Raw genomic sequence first — 13846 nt, forward strand, 5'->3', positions numbered from 1 at the left:
TGAGTGAGTGAGGTTGTGTGAGTGTGTGAGTGAGTGAGTGTGTGAGTGTATGAGTGAGTGTGTGTGTGTGAGCGTGAGTGAGTGAGGTTGTGTGAGTGTGTGAGTGTGTGAGTGTGAACAGTTGGAGATTGAGGGACCGATTGTTGGTTTGCGGGGAGTAAGGGGAGTGAGGGGAGTGCGGGGAGTGAGGGGAGTGAGGGGAGTGAGGGGAGTGAGGGGAGTGCGGGGAGTGCGGGGAGTGAGGGGAGTGAGGGGCGAGGCGGAGCGGATGGGGTCAGTGAACAGATTCGGGATGAAGTACAGTGGGACCACCCTGACCCAGAGGCTCGGGGGGGGGGGGGGGCGGGGGGTTGGGTGACTGACAGCGGAGAACCAGTCAGGGGTGAAGGGTGGGGCTGGGGGGGCAGCGATCGGGGAGCGCGGGGCAGTAATCGGGGGGGGTTCAAAGGCAGCGTGGTCGAGAGCGGTTGATTGGTGGAGCTGGGGGGTGGGGACGGGGGAGGGGAGATATGATGGAGGGAGGGGAGGTACAATGGAGGGAGGGTGGTACGATGGGGGGAGGGGAGGTACGATGGAGGGAGGGGAGGTACGATGGAGGGAGGGGAGGTACGATGGAGGGAGGGGAGGTACGATGGAGGGAGGGGAGGTACGATGGGGGGAGGGGAGGTACGATGGAGGGAGGGGAGATACGATGGAGGGAGGGGAGGTACGATGGAGGGAGGGGAGGTACGATTGAGCGAGGGGAGGTACGATGGAGGGAGGGGAGATACGATGGAGGGAGGGGAGGTACGATGGAGGGAGGGGAGGTACAATGGAGGATGGGGAGGTACGATGGGGGGGAGGGGAGGTACGATGGAGGGAGGGGAGGTACGATGGAGGGAGGGGAGATACGATGGAGGGAGGGGAGATACGATGGGGAGAGGGGAGGTACGATGGAGGGAGGAGAGGTACAATGGAGGGAGGGGAGATACGATGGAGGGAGGGGTGATACGATGGGGGGAGGGGAGGTATGATGGAGGGAGGGGTGATACGATGGAGGGAGGGGAGGTACGATGGAGGGAGGGGAGGTACGATGGAGGGAGGGGTGATACGATGGAGGGAGGGGAGGTACGATGGGGGGAGGGGTGATACGATGGAGGGAGGGGAGGTACGATGCAGGGAGGGGAGGTGCTATGGAGGGAGGGGAGGTACGATGGAGGGAGGGGAGGTACGATGGAGGGAGGGGAGGTACGATGGAGGGAGGGGTGATACGATGGAGGGAGGGTGGTATGATGGAGGGAGGGGAGGTACGATGAAGGGAGGGGAGATACAATGGAGGATGAGGAGGTACGATGGGGAGAGGGGAGGTACAATGGAGGGAGGAGAGGTACAATGGAGGGAGGGGAGATACGATGGAGGGAGGGGTGATACGATGGGGGGAGGGGAGGTAGGATGGAGGGAGGGGAGGTACAATGGAGGGAGGGGAGATACGATGGAGGAGGGGAGGTAGGATGGAGGGAGGGGAGGTACAATGGAGGGAGGGGAGGTACGATGAAGGGAGGGGAGGTACGATGGAGGGAGGGGAGGTACGATGGAGGGAGGGGAGGTACGATGAAGGGAGGGGAGGTACGATGGAGGGAGGGTGGTACGATGAAGGGAGGGGAGGTACGATGGAGGGAGGGGAGGTACGATGGAGGGAGGGGAGGTACAATGGAGGGAGGGGAGGTACGATGGAGGGAGGGGAGGTTCAATGGAGGGAGGGGAGGTACGATGGAGGGAGGGGGAGGTGTGATGGGGGGAGGGGAGGTACGATGGGGGGAGGGGAGGTACGATGGAGGGAGGGGAGGTACAATGGAGGGAGGGGAGGTGCAATGGAGGGAGGGTGGTACGATGGAGGGAGGGGAGGTACGATGAATGAGGGGAGGTACAATGGAGGGAGGGGTGATACGATGGAGGGAGGGTGGTACGATGGAGGGAGGGGAGGTACGATGGAGGGATGGGGGATACGATGGAGGGAGGGGACGTACAATGGAGGGAGGGGAGGTACGATGGATGGAGGGGACGTACAATGGAGGGAGGGGTGGTACGATGGAGGGAGGGGTGATACGATGGAGGGAGGGGAGGTATGATGGAGGGAGGGGAGGTACGATGGAGGGAGGGGGGATACGATGGAGGGAGGGGGGTACGATGGGGGGGAGGGGAGATACGATGGAGGATGGGGAGGTACGATGGAGGGAGGGGGGATACGATGGAGGGAGGGGTGGTACGATGGAGGGAGGGGGGATACGATGGAGGGAGGGGTGGTACGATGGAGGGAGGGGTGATACGATGGAGGGAGGGGTGATACGATGGAGGGAGGGGAGGCACGATGGAGGGAGGGGAGGTACGATGGAGGGAGGGGAGGTACAATGGAGGGAGGGGTGATACGATGGAGGGAGGGGGGATACGATGGAGGGAGGGGGGATACGATGGAGGGAGGGGGGATATGATGGAGGGAGGGGAGGTACAATGGAGGGAGGGGAGATACGATGGAGGATGGGGAGGTACGATGGGGAGAGGGGAGGTACGATGGAGGGAGGAGAGGTACAATGGAGGGAGGGGAGATACGATGGAGGGAGGGGGGATACGATGGAGGGAGGGGGGTACGATGGGGGGATGGGAGGTACGATGGAGGGAGGGGAGGTACGATGGAGGGAGGGGGTGATACAATGGAGGGAGGGGTGATACGATGGAGGGAGGGGAGGTACGATGGGGGGAGGGGTGATACGATGGAGGGAGGGGAGGCACGATGGAGGGAGGGGAGGTGCAATGGAGGGAGGGTGGTACGATGGAGGGAGGGGAGGTACGATGGAGGGAGGGGAGGTACAATGGAGGGAGGGGTGATACGATGGAGGGAGGGGGGATACGATGGAGGGAGGGGGGATACGATGGAGGGAGGGGGGATATGATGGAGGGAGGGGAGGTACAATGGAGGGAGGGGAGGTACAATGGAGGGAGGGGGAGGTGTGATGGGGGGAGGGGAGGTACGATGGAGGGAGGGGGGATACGATGGAGGGAGGGGAGGTACGATGGGGGGAGGTGCAATGGAGGGAGGGGAGGTACGATGGAGGGAGGGGGGATACGATGGAGGGAGGGGAGGTACGATGGAGGGAGGGGGGATACGATGGAGGGAGGGGAGGTACGATGGGGGGAGGTGCAATGGAGGGAGGGGAGATACGATGGAGGGAGGGGGGATACGATGGAGGGAGGGGAGGTACGATGGGGGAAGGGGAGGTACAATGGAGGGAGGGGAGGTACGATGGAGGGAGGGGGGATACGATGGAGGGAGGGTGGTACATCGGAGAGGCTGATGTACAGACAGCGGGGTCACACCAACATGCATGGGGCCATGCGGAGGTTGGCGAGGGGTCAGATGGTGGACAGACCGGGGAGGGGGGGGGGGGGTTTAATGGCACATGTTTTAGGGAGAGTGAGGGGCGGGGTGGGCCACTTACTTCCATGGTGCTGTCCAGCGATCCCACACTGTTCCTCCGACCCCTCCTCCCTGCCCGAAACACGCAACACCGAGGTTAGCACACAGACAGCATCAGCCCACAGGAAATACCTCCCCCCTCCCCCCAACCCCCATCACAGACTCCCCACCGTCCACACACACACCCCCACCACCAGGGGAGGGGGAGGGAGGGAGGGGAGGGAGGGGAGGGGCGAGGGGAGGAGGGAGAGTGAGGGTGGGAGAGAGGGAGGTAGTGGAGGGGAGGAGAGGGGAGGGGAGCAGAGGGGAAGGGAGTGGAGGGAGGGGAGGGGAGCAGAGGGGAGGGAGGGGGTGGGGAGGGGAGAGACCGGAGGGGAGGGGAGGGGGAGGGAGGGGAGGAAGGGGAGGAGAGAGAGGGGAGGGAAAGGAGAGGGAGGGGGAGGGAGGGGAGGGGAGGGAGGGGAGGGGCGAGGGGAGGAGGGAGAGTGAGGGTGGGAGAGAGGGAGGTAGTGGAGGGGAGGAGAGGGGAGGGGAGCAGAGGGGAGGGAGGGGGAGGGGAGGGGGAGGGGAGAGACCGGAGGGGAGGGGAGAGGCATGGAGGGGAGGAAGGGGAGGAGAGAGAGGGGAGGGAAAGGAGAGGGAGTGGGAGGGACGGGAGGGGAGGAGAGGGGGGAGGGGCGAGGGGAGGAGGGAGAGGGTTGGTGGGAGAGAGGGAGGTAGTGGAGGGGAGGAGTAGAATAAGAGTAGGTAGAGGAGGAGAGCTGTGGGGGCTGGGTCATTGAATATATTTAAGGTGGAGACAGACAGATTTTTGAGCGATAAGGGAGTGAAGGGGCGGGCGGGGAAGTGGAGCTGAGTCCATGATCGGATCAGCCGCGATCGTATTAAATGATGGAGCAGGCTCGAGGGGCCGAATGGCCAACTCCTGCTCCTGTTTCTTATGAATGGAGGAGGGGCAGAGGCAGAAAAGGGTGATAATTTGGTGGGGTGTGTAAGAGGGAGAGGAAGGGAGAGAGAGAGAGAGACAGAGAGAGAGAGACAGAGAGGGAGAGAGAGACAGAGACAGAGAGAGAGGGAGAGGTAGATAGAGAGAGAGAGAGAGAGAGACAGAGACAGAGAGAGAGAGATAGAGACAGAGAGAGACAGAGAGAGAGAGATAGGGGGAGAGAGGGAGAGATAGGGGGAGAGAGCGAGAGATACAGAGAGAGACATAGAGAGGGAGAGAGAAAGACAGAGAGAGAGACAGAGAGAGAGGGAGACAGAGAGAGAGGGAGACAGAGAGAGGGAGAGAGAGGGAGAGAGAGAGCGAGAGAGGGTGAGAGAGAGAGAGAGACAGAGAGAGGGAGAGAGAGACAGAGAGAGAGCGAGAGAGGGTGAGAGAGAGAGACAGAGAGAGGGAGAGAGAGACAGAGACAGAGCGAGAGAGGGTGAGAGAGAGAGACAGAGAGAGGGAGAGAGAGACAGAGACAGAGCGAGAGAGGGTGAGAGAGGGAGAAAGGGACAGAGAAAGGGAGAGAGAGACAAAGAGAGAGAGAGAGAGAGGGAGGGAGAGAGCGAGAGAGGGTGAGAGAGGGAGACAGAGAGAGAGAGGCACAGAGAGAGGGAGAGATAGGGGGAGAGAGGGAGAGGGGGAGCGCGGGAGAGAATGCACACAGCGACTGGGGGCGATGAACGCAGCTCCCATCCTCCACCCACCCACCAACCCCGCCCCCCGCCCCCAACACACTAAGTCCGGCTCAGTAAAATCTCCCTCCAGCGTTTAATTTCACTGTAGATTGTTGAGGTGTAACGGGGTACACGGAGTTAAAATTGTGTGGGTGACGGGCCCCAATCGACCCCCGGGCCCCGCTCCCTCGCCGTGCCGTGGTACCGGAGCAGCGCCCTGGCCTTGCCTCAGGGCCCACGTACCGATAATCAGGTTTCTGGGGTGGGGGAGAGGGAGTTACGGATAACAGAAAATCAACAGAAACAGTCGATGGGGAGAGCCTGGGGAGCCACTGCGTTAATTCCCCACCCCCTTGTGGGCCCGGTGCACCGCGGGCGAGTGGATACTCCTCGCACTGTTCGACTGCAGAAGGCCTCGCGGCCAGGACCAAATCTCCCCTCACCTGACAGCAGGAGACGCTGGATGGAGATCAGGAGCAGGAAAACCCTCTCCAACTCTCTCTCCTCCCTTAGGATGCTCCTTAAGACCCACCTCTTGGTAAGCTCTTGTTTGGACGCTTCCCGACATTAAGGGCCGGTATTGATGCGAGCTGCCAAGCACTGCACTACCTAAGATCAGAGCGGCAAAATTATCCAACCCCGTGCTGTACCTGCCCTGGAAGAGTTTGATGGGACAGTGTAGAGGGAGCTTTACTCTGTATCTAACCCCCTGTACCTGCCCTGGGAGTGTTTGATGGCACAGTGTAGAGGGAGCTTTACTCTGTATCTAACCCCGTGCTGTACCTGCCCTGGAAGAGTTTGATGGGACAGTGCAGAGGGAGCTTTACTCTGTATCTAACCCCCTGTACCTGCCCTGGGAGTGTTTGATGGGACAGTATAGAGGGAGCTTTACTCTGTATCTAGCCCCCTGTAACTGCCCTGAGAGTGTTTGATGGGACAGTGTAGAGGGAGCTTTATTCTGTATCTAACCCCCTGTAACTGCCCTGGGAGTGTTTGATGGGGACAGTGTAGAGGGAGCTTTACTCTGTATCTAACCCCCTGTACCTGCCCTGGGAGTGTTTGATGGGGACAGTGCAGAGGGAGCTTTACTCTGTATCTAACCCCCTGTACCTGCCCTGGGAGTGTTTGATGGGGACAGTGTAGAGGGAGCTTTACTCTGTATCTAACCCCCTGTACCCGCCCCGGGAGTGTTTGATGGGGACAGTGCAGTGATCGAGTGTTAATCTGCCTCGAGCCCATGCAGTGACTAACCTGCGAGCGCTCGGTGCGGACACTGGGAGCAGGAAGAGGGGAAACTCTCCGTTCCCCAGCACTGACATCCCTCTGCTGGGTTGAGCGGGGGCCGGGGTGGGGGGGGCGCGAGAGATCGCCAAAAAGAAAACGATAAGACACACAGAAGATAAAAGAAAGGATGGGTTAGAGAGCGTGTTCCATCCGGGAAGAGAACCAGTCATCGGGCGAGAGACACGGGGGTCTGTCGCGGGTAACACTCGTTACCACCCGGCCCGCTGAAGCCAGCGGGACCCCTCCTGAGCCCCTCCCCCCGGCCCCCCGCGCGCTCCCACGTACCTGCGTCGGAGAGGTCCCGGAGCGAACTGCTCAGCGCACTGCGTTTCAGTCCCTCCATGGCGTACGTGTCGTCCAAGCTCGTCAGGGTTCCGTTGACCGTGTCCTTCTTGAGGCTGGCACTCTGCGACATGCTGGGCCTTATCACCCCCTTCTGCTTCTCCAGCTCGGCTGGAAAACCCGGCGGTGGGTGTGGGGGGGGGGGGTGGGGAGAGAGAGAGAGAGAGAGAGAGAGCACTCGGTTAGAACGTGAGCCTCTGACAGCGCAGCGCGGGGCTCCCTCAGTACCGCCCCTCCGACAGTGCGGGGCTCCCTCAGTACTGCCCCTCCGACAGCGCGGGGCTCCCTCAGTACCGCCCCTCCGACAGCGCGGGGCTCCCTCAGTACCGCCCCTCCGACAGTGCGGCGCTCCCTCAGTACCGCCCCTCCGACAGCGCGGGGCTCCCTCAGTACCGCCCCTCCGACAGTGCGGGGCTCCCTCAGTACCGCCCCTCCGACAGTGCGGGGCTCCCTCAGTACCGCCCCTCCGACAGTGCGGGGCTCCCTCAGTACCGCCCCTCCGACAGTGCGGGGCTCCCTCAGTACCGCCCCTCCGACAGTGCGGGGCTCCCTCAGTACCGCCCCTCCGACAGTGCGGCGCTCCCTCAGTACCGCCCCTCCGACAGTGCGGGGCTCCCTCAGTACTGCCCCTCCGACAGTGCGGGGCTCCCTCAGTACCGCCCCTCCGACAGTGCGGGGCTCCCTCAGTACCGCCCCTCCGACAGTGCGGGGCTCCCTCAGTACAGCCCCTCCGACAGTGCGGCGCTCCCTCAGTACCGCCCCTCCGACAGTGCGGGGCTCCCTCAGTACCGCCCCTCCGACAGTGCGGGGCTCCCTCAGTACCGCCCCTCCCACAGTGCGGGGCTCCCTCAGTACCGCCCCTCCGACAGTGCGGCGCTCCTTCATTACTGATCCGATCATGGGCTCAGCTCCACTTCCCCGCCCGCCCCTTCACTCCCTTATCGCTCAACAATCTGTCTATCTCCACCTTAAATATATTCAGTGACCCAGCCCCCCACAGCTCTCTGGGGCAGAGAATTCCACAGATTCACCAGAAGAAATTCCTCCTCATCTCCGTCTTAAATGGGCGACCCCTTATTCTGAGACTATGTGCCCCCTAGTTCTAGATTCCCCCCACGAGGGGGAAACATCCTCTCTGCATCCACCCTGTCCAGCCCCCTCAGAATCTGATACGTTTCGATAAGATCACCTCTCATTCTTCGAAACTCCAATGAGTAGAGGCCCAACCTCCTCAACCTTTCCTCATAAGTCAACCCCCTCATCCCCGGAATCAACCGAGTGAACCTTCTCCGAACTGCCTCCAAAGCAAGTATATCCTTTCATAAATACGGAGACCAAAACTGCACGCAGTACTCCAGGTGTGGCCTCACCAATACCCTGTATAACTGGAGCAAGACTTCCCTGCTTTTATACTCCATCCCCTTTGCAATAAAGGCCAAGATACCATTGACCTTCCTGATCACTTGCTGTACCTCATACTAACCTTTTGTGTTTCATGCACAAGTAACCCCCAGGTCCCGCTGTACTGCGGCACTTTGCAATCTTTCTCCATTTAAATAATAACTTGCTCTTTGATTTATGCCAATTTGGATAACCTCACACTTTCCCACATTATACTCTGTCAGCCAAATGTTTGCCCACTCACTTAGTCTGTCTATATCTCTTTGCAGAATCTTTATGTCCTCGTCACAACTTGCTCTCCCACACATCTTTGTATCAACAGCAAACTGGGCTACGTTATACTCAGTGCCTTCATCCAAGTCATCCGTGCGGTAACAGACTGTCAATCTCCCCGAACCCCTCGATTAGATTCCAGCCTGTAACTCACTCCCGGGTATCCGTTATTCTATATATAAACCCCCCGAACCCCTCGATTAGATTCCAGCCTGTAACTCACTCCCAGGTATCTGTTATTGTATATATAAACCCCCCTGAACCCCTCGATTAGATTCCAGCCTGTAACTCACTCCCGGGTATCTGTTATTCTATATATAAACCCCCAGAACCCCACGATTAGATTCCAGCCTGTAACTCACTCCCGGGTATCCGTTGTTCTCTATATAAAACACCCCGAACCCCTCCATTAGATTCCAGCCTGTAACTCACTCCCGGGTATCTGTTATTCTATATATAAACCCCCCGAAACCCTCCATTAGATTCCAGCCTGTAAGTCACTCTCAGGTATCTGTTACTCGACATATAAAACCCCCCGAACCACTCAATTAGATTCCAGCCTGGAACTCACTCCCGGGTATCCGTTATTCGATATATAAACCCCCCGAACCCCTCGATTAGATTCCATCCTGTAACTCACTCCTGGGTATCCGTTATTCTATATAGAAACCCCCCGAACCCCTCGATTAGATTCCAGCCTGTAACTCACTCCCGGGTATCTGTTATTCTATATATAAACCCCCCGAACCCCTCGATTAGATTCCAGCCTGTAACTCACTCCCGGGAATCCGTTATTCTATATATAATCCCCCCCGAACCACTCGATTAGATTCCAGCCTGTAACTCACTCCCGGGTATCTGTTATTCCATATATAAATCCCTCCGAACCACTCGATTAGATTCCAGCTTGTAACTCACTCCCGGGTATCCGTTATTCGATATAGAAACCCACCTGAACCCTTCGATTAGATTCTAGCCTGTAACTCACTCCCGGGTATCCGTTATTCTATATATATCCCTCCCGAGGCCCTCGACTAGATTCCAGCCTGTAACTCACTCCCGGGTAACCGTTATTCTATATATTATCCCTCCCGAACCCCTCGATTAGATTCCAGCCTGTAACTCACTCCCGGGCATCGGTTATTCTATATATAAACCCCCCGAACCACTCGATTCGATTACAGCCTGTAACTCACTCCTGGGTATCCGTTATTCTATATATAAACCCCCCGAACCCCTCAATTAGATTCCAGCCTGGAACTCACTCCCGGGTATCTGTTATTCTATATATAAACCCCCCTGAACGCCTCAGTTAGATTCCAGTCTGTAACTCACTCCCGGGTATCCGTTATTCTATATCTAATCCCCCCCGAACCACTCGATTAGATTCCAGCCTGTAACTCACTCCCGGGTATCCGTTATTCTATATATAAACCCCGCTGAACCCTTCGATTAGATCCCAGCCTGTAACTCACTCCCGGGTATCCGTTATTCTATATATAAACCCCGCTGAACCCTTCGATTAGATCCCAGCCTGTAACTCACTCTCGGGTACCTGTTATTCTAATTTATAAACCCCCCCGAACCACTCGATTAGATCCCAGCCTGTAACTCACTCTCGGGTACCTGTTATTCAAATATATAAACCCCGCTGAACCCTTCGATTAGATCCCAGCCTGTAACTCACTCTCGGGTACCTGTTATTCTCATATATAACCCCCCCCAAACCCCTCGATTAGATTCCAGCCTGTAACTCACTCCCGGGTATCCGTTATTCGATATATAAACCCCCCTGAACCCTTCGATTAGATCCCAGCCTGTAACTCACTCCCGAGACTCTGTTATTCTATATATAATCCCCCCCGAACCCCTCGATTAGATTCCAGCCTGTAACTCACTCCCGGGTATCCGTTATTCTATATATTATCCCTCCCGAACCCCTGGATTAGATTCCAGTCTGTAACTCACTCCCCGGTATCCGTTATTCTACATATAAACCCCCCGAACTCCTCGATTAGATTCCAGCCTGGAACTCACTCCCGGGTATCTGTTATTCGATATATAAACCCCCCAAACCCCTCGATTAGATTCCAGCCTGTAACTCACTCCCATCTATCCATTGTTCTATATATAAACCCCCCGAACCACTCGATGCGATTCCAGCCTGTAACTCATACCCGGGTATCTGTTATTCTATATATAAACCCACCCGAACCCCTCGATTAGATTCCCGCCTGTAACTCACTCCCAGGTATCTGTTAATCTATATATAAACCACCCGAACCCCTCGTTTAGATCCCAGCCTGTAACTCACTCCCAGGTATCTGTTATTCTATATATAAACCACCCGAACCCCTCGATTAGATTCCAGCCTGTAACTCACTCCCGGCTATCCGTTGTTCTATATATTAATCCCCCGAACTCCTCAATTAGATTCCAGCCTGTAACTCACTCCCGGCTATCCGTTGTTCTATATATTAACCCCCCGAACCCCTCGATTAGATTCCAGCCTGCAATTCACTCCCGGGTATCTGTTATTCTATATATAAACCCCCCAAACGCCTCGATTAGATTCCAGCCTGAAACTCACTCCCATCTATCCGTTGTTCTAGATATAAACCCCCGAACCCCTCGATTAGATTCCAGCCTGTAACTCACTCCCAGGCATCTGTTATTCTATATATAATCCCCCTGAACCACTCGATGAGATTCCAGCCTGTAACTCACTCCAGGGTATCCGTTATTCGATATAGAAACCCCGCTGAACCCTTCGATTAGATCCCAGCCTGTAACTCACTCTCGGGTATTCGTTATTCTATATATTATCCCTCCCGAACCCCTCGATTAGATTCCAGCCTGTAACTCACTCCCGAGTATCTGTTATTCTATATATAAACCCCCCAAACCACTCGATTAGATTCCAGCCTGTAACTCACTTCCGGGTATCTGTTATTCTATATATAAATCCCCCGAACTCCTCGATTCGATTCCAGCCTGTAACTCACTCCTGGGTATCCGTTATTCTATATACAAACCCCCCGAACCCCTCGATTAGATTCCAGCCTGTAACTCACTCCCAGCTCCCAAGTATCTGTTATTCTATATATAAACCCCCCGAACCCCTCGATTAGATTCCAGCCTGTAACTCACTCCCGGGCATCTGTTATTCTATATATAAACCCCCCCGAACCACTCGATTAGATTCCAGCCTGTTACTCACTCCCGGGTATCTGTGATTCTAGATATAAACCCCCCCGAACCACTCGATTAGATTCCAGCCTGTAACTCACTCCCGGGTATCTGTTATTCTATATATAAACACCCCGAACCCCTCGATTAGATTCCAGCCTGTAACTCACTCCCGGGTATCTGTTATTCTATATATAAACCCCCCCCGAACCCCTCGATTAGATTCCAGCCTGTAACTCATTCCCGGGTATCCGTTATTCTATATATAAACCCCACTGAACCCTACGATTAGATCCCAGCCTGTAACTCACTCCCAAGTCTCTGTTATTCTATATATAATCCCCCCCGAACCCCTCGATTAGATTCCAGCCTGTAACTCACACCTGGGTATCCGTTATTCTATATAGAAACCCCGCTGAACCCTTCGAATAGATTCTAGCCTGTAACTCACTCCCGAGTCTCTGTTATTCTATATATAAACCCCCCAGAACCACTCTATTAGATTCCAGCCTGTAACTCACTCCCGGGTATCTGTTATTCTATATATAAACCCACCCGACCCCCTCGATTAGATTCCAGCCTGTAACTCACTCCCGGGTATCCGTTATTCGATATATAAACCCCCAGAACCCCTCGATTAGATTCCAGCCTGTAACTCACTCTCGGGTATCTGTTATTCTATATATAAACCCCCCAAAACTCTCGATTAGATTCCAGCCTGTAACTCACTCCCGGGTATCCGTTATTCTATATATAAACCCCCCCGAACCACTCGATTAGATTCCAGCCTGTTACTCACTCCCGGGTATCCGTTTTCTATATACAAACCATCCGAACCCCTCGATTAGATTCCAGCCTGGAACTCACTCCCGGGTATCTGTTATTCTGTATATAAACCCCCCGAACCCCTCGATTAGATTCTGGCCTGTAACTCACTCCCGGGAATCCGTTATTCTATATATAAACCCCCCAAAACTCTCGATTAGATTCCAGCCTGTAACTCACTCCCAGGTATCCGTTATTCGATATATAAACCCCCAGAACCCCTCGATTAGATTCCAGCCTGTAACTCACTCCTGGGTATCCGTTATTCTACATATAAACCTCCCGAACTCCACGATTCGATTCCAGCCTCTAACTCACTCCCAGGTATCCGTTATTCTATATATAACACCCCCCGAACCCCTCGATTAGATTCCAGGCTGTAACTCACTCCCGGGTATCCGTTGTGCTCTATATAAAACACCCCGAAGCCCTCCATTAGATTCCAGCATGTAAGTCACTCTCAGGTATCTGTTACTCGACATATAAAACCCCCCGAACCCCTCAATTAGATTCCAGCCTGTAACTCACTCCCGGGTATCAGTTATTCCATATATAAACCCCCTCGAACAACTCGTTTAGATTCCAGCCTGTCACTCACTCCCGGGTATCCGTTATTCTGTATATAAACCCCCCGAAACCCTCGATTAGATTCCAGCCTGGAACTCACTCCCGGGTATCTGTTATTCTATATATAAACCCCCCGAAACCCTCAATCAGATTCCAGCCTGTAACTCACTCCCGGGTATCTGTTATTCTATATATAAACCCCCTGAACCCCTCGATTAGATTCCAGCCTGTAACTCACTCCTGGGTATCCGTTATTCTATATATAAACCTCCCGAACTCCACGATTAGATTCCAACCTGTAACTCACTCCGGAGGCTCTGTTATTCTATATAAACCCCCCGAACCCCTCGCTTAAATTCCAGCCTGTAACTCACTCCCGGGAATCCGTTATTCTATATATAAACCCACCGAACCCCTCGATTAGATACCAGCCAGTAACTCAATCTCGGGTATTTGTTATTCTATATAGAAACCCTCCAAACCCCTTGATTAGATTCCAGCCTGAAACTCACTCCCGGGTATCAGTTATTCTATATATAAACCCCCCTGAACGCCTCAGTTAGATTCCAGCCTGTAACTCACTCCCGGGTATCCGTTATTCTATATCTAATCCCCCCCGAACCACTCGATTAGATTCCAGGCTGTAACTCACTCCTGGGTGTCTGTTATTCTATTCTTAACCCCCCAAAACTCTCGATTAGATCCCAGCCTGTAACTCACTCCCGGGTATCTGTTAATCTATATATAAACCCCCCCAAACCCCTCGATTAGATTCCAGCCTGTAACTCACTCCCGGGTATCCGTTATTCTATATATAAACCCCCCTGAACCCTTCGATTAGATCCCAGC

The 13846-nt window shown here is 55.1% G+C and overlaps 1 protein-coding gene across 1 annotated transcript in view; it reads right to left on the minus strand.

Annotated features, from left to right (window-relative positions):
- The window catches only part of LOC139240502 (IQ motif and SEC7 domain-containing protein 1-like), a 144252-nt gene that overhangs the window by 34371 nt on the left and 96035 nt on the right, over nucleotides 1–13846 (minus strand). Inside the window, exons 11-12 of the mRNA XM_070869044.1 lie at nucleotides 6686–6853; nucleotides 3372–3523 (exon numbers count right to left, since the gene is read on the minus strand). Coding sequence (XP_070725145.1) covers nucleotides 3372–3523; nucleotides 6686–6853 — 320 coding nt within the window. The remainder of the gene's footprint in view (nucleotides 1–3371; nucleotides 3524–6685; nucleotides 6854–13846) is intronic.

This window comes from Pristiophorus japonicus, chromosome 32 (genome assembly GCF_044704955.1).
Source record: "Pristiophorus japonicus isolate sPriJap1 chromosome 32, sPriJap1.hap1, whole genome shotgun sequence".
In the NCBI taxonomy this organism is placed as follows: Eukaryota; Metazoa; Chordata; class Chondrichthyes; family Pristiophoridae; genus Pristiophorus; species Pristiophorus japonicus.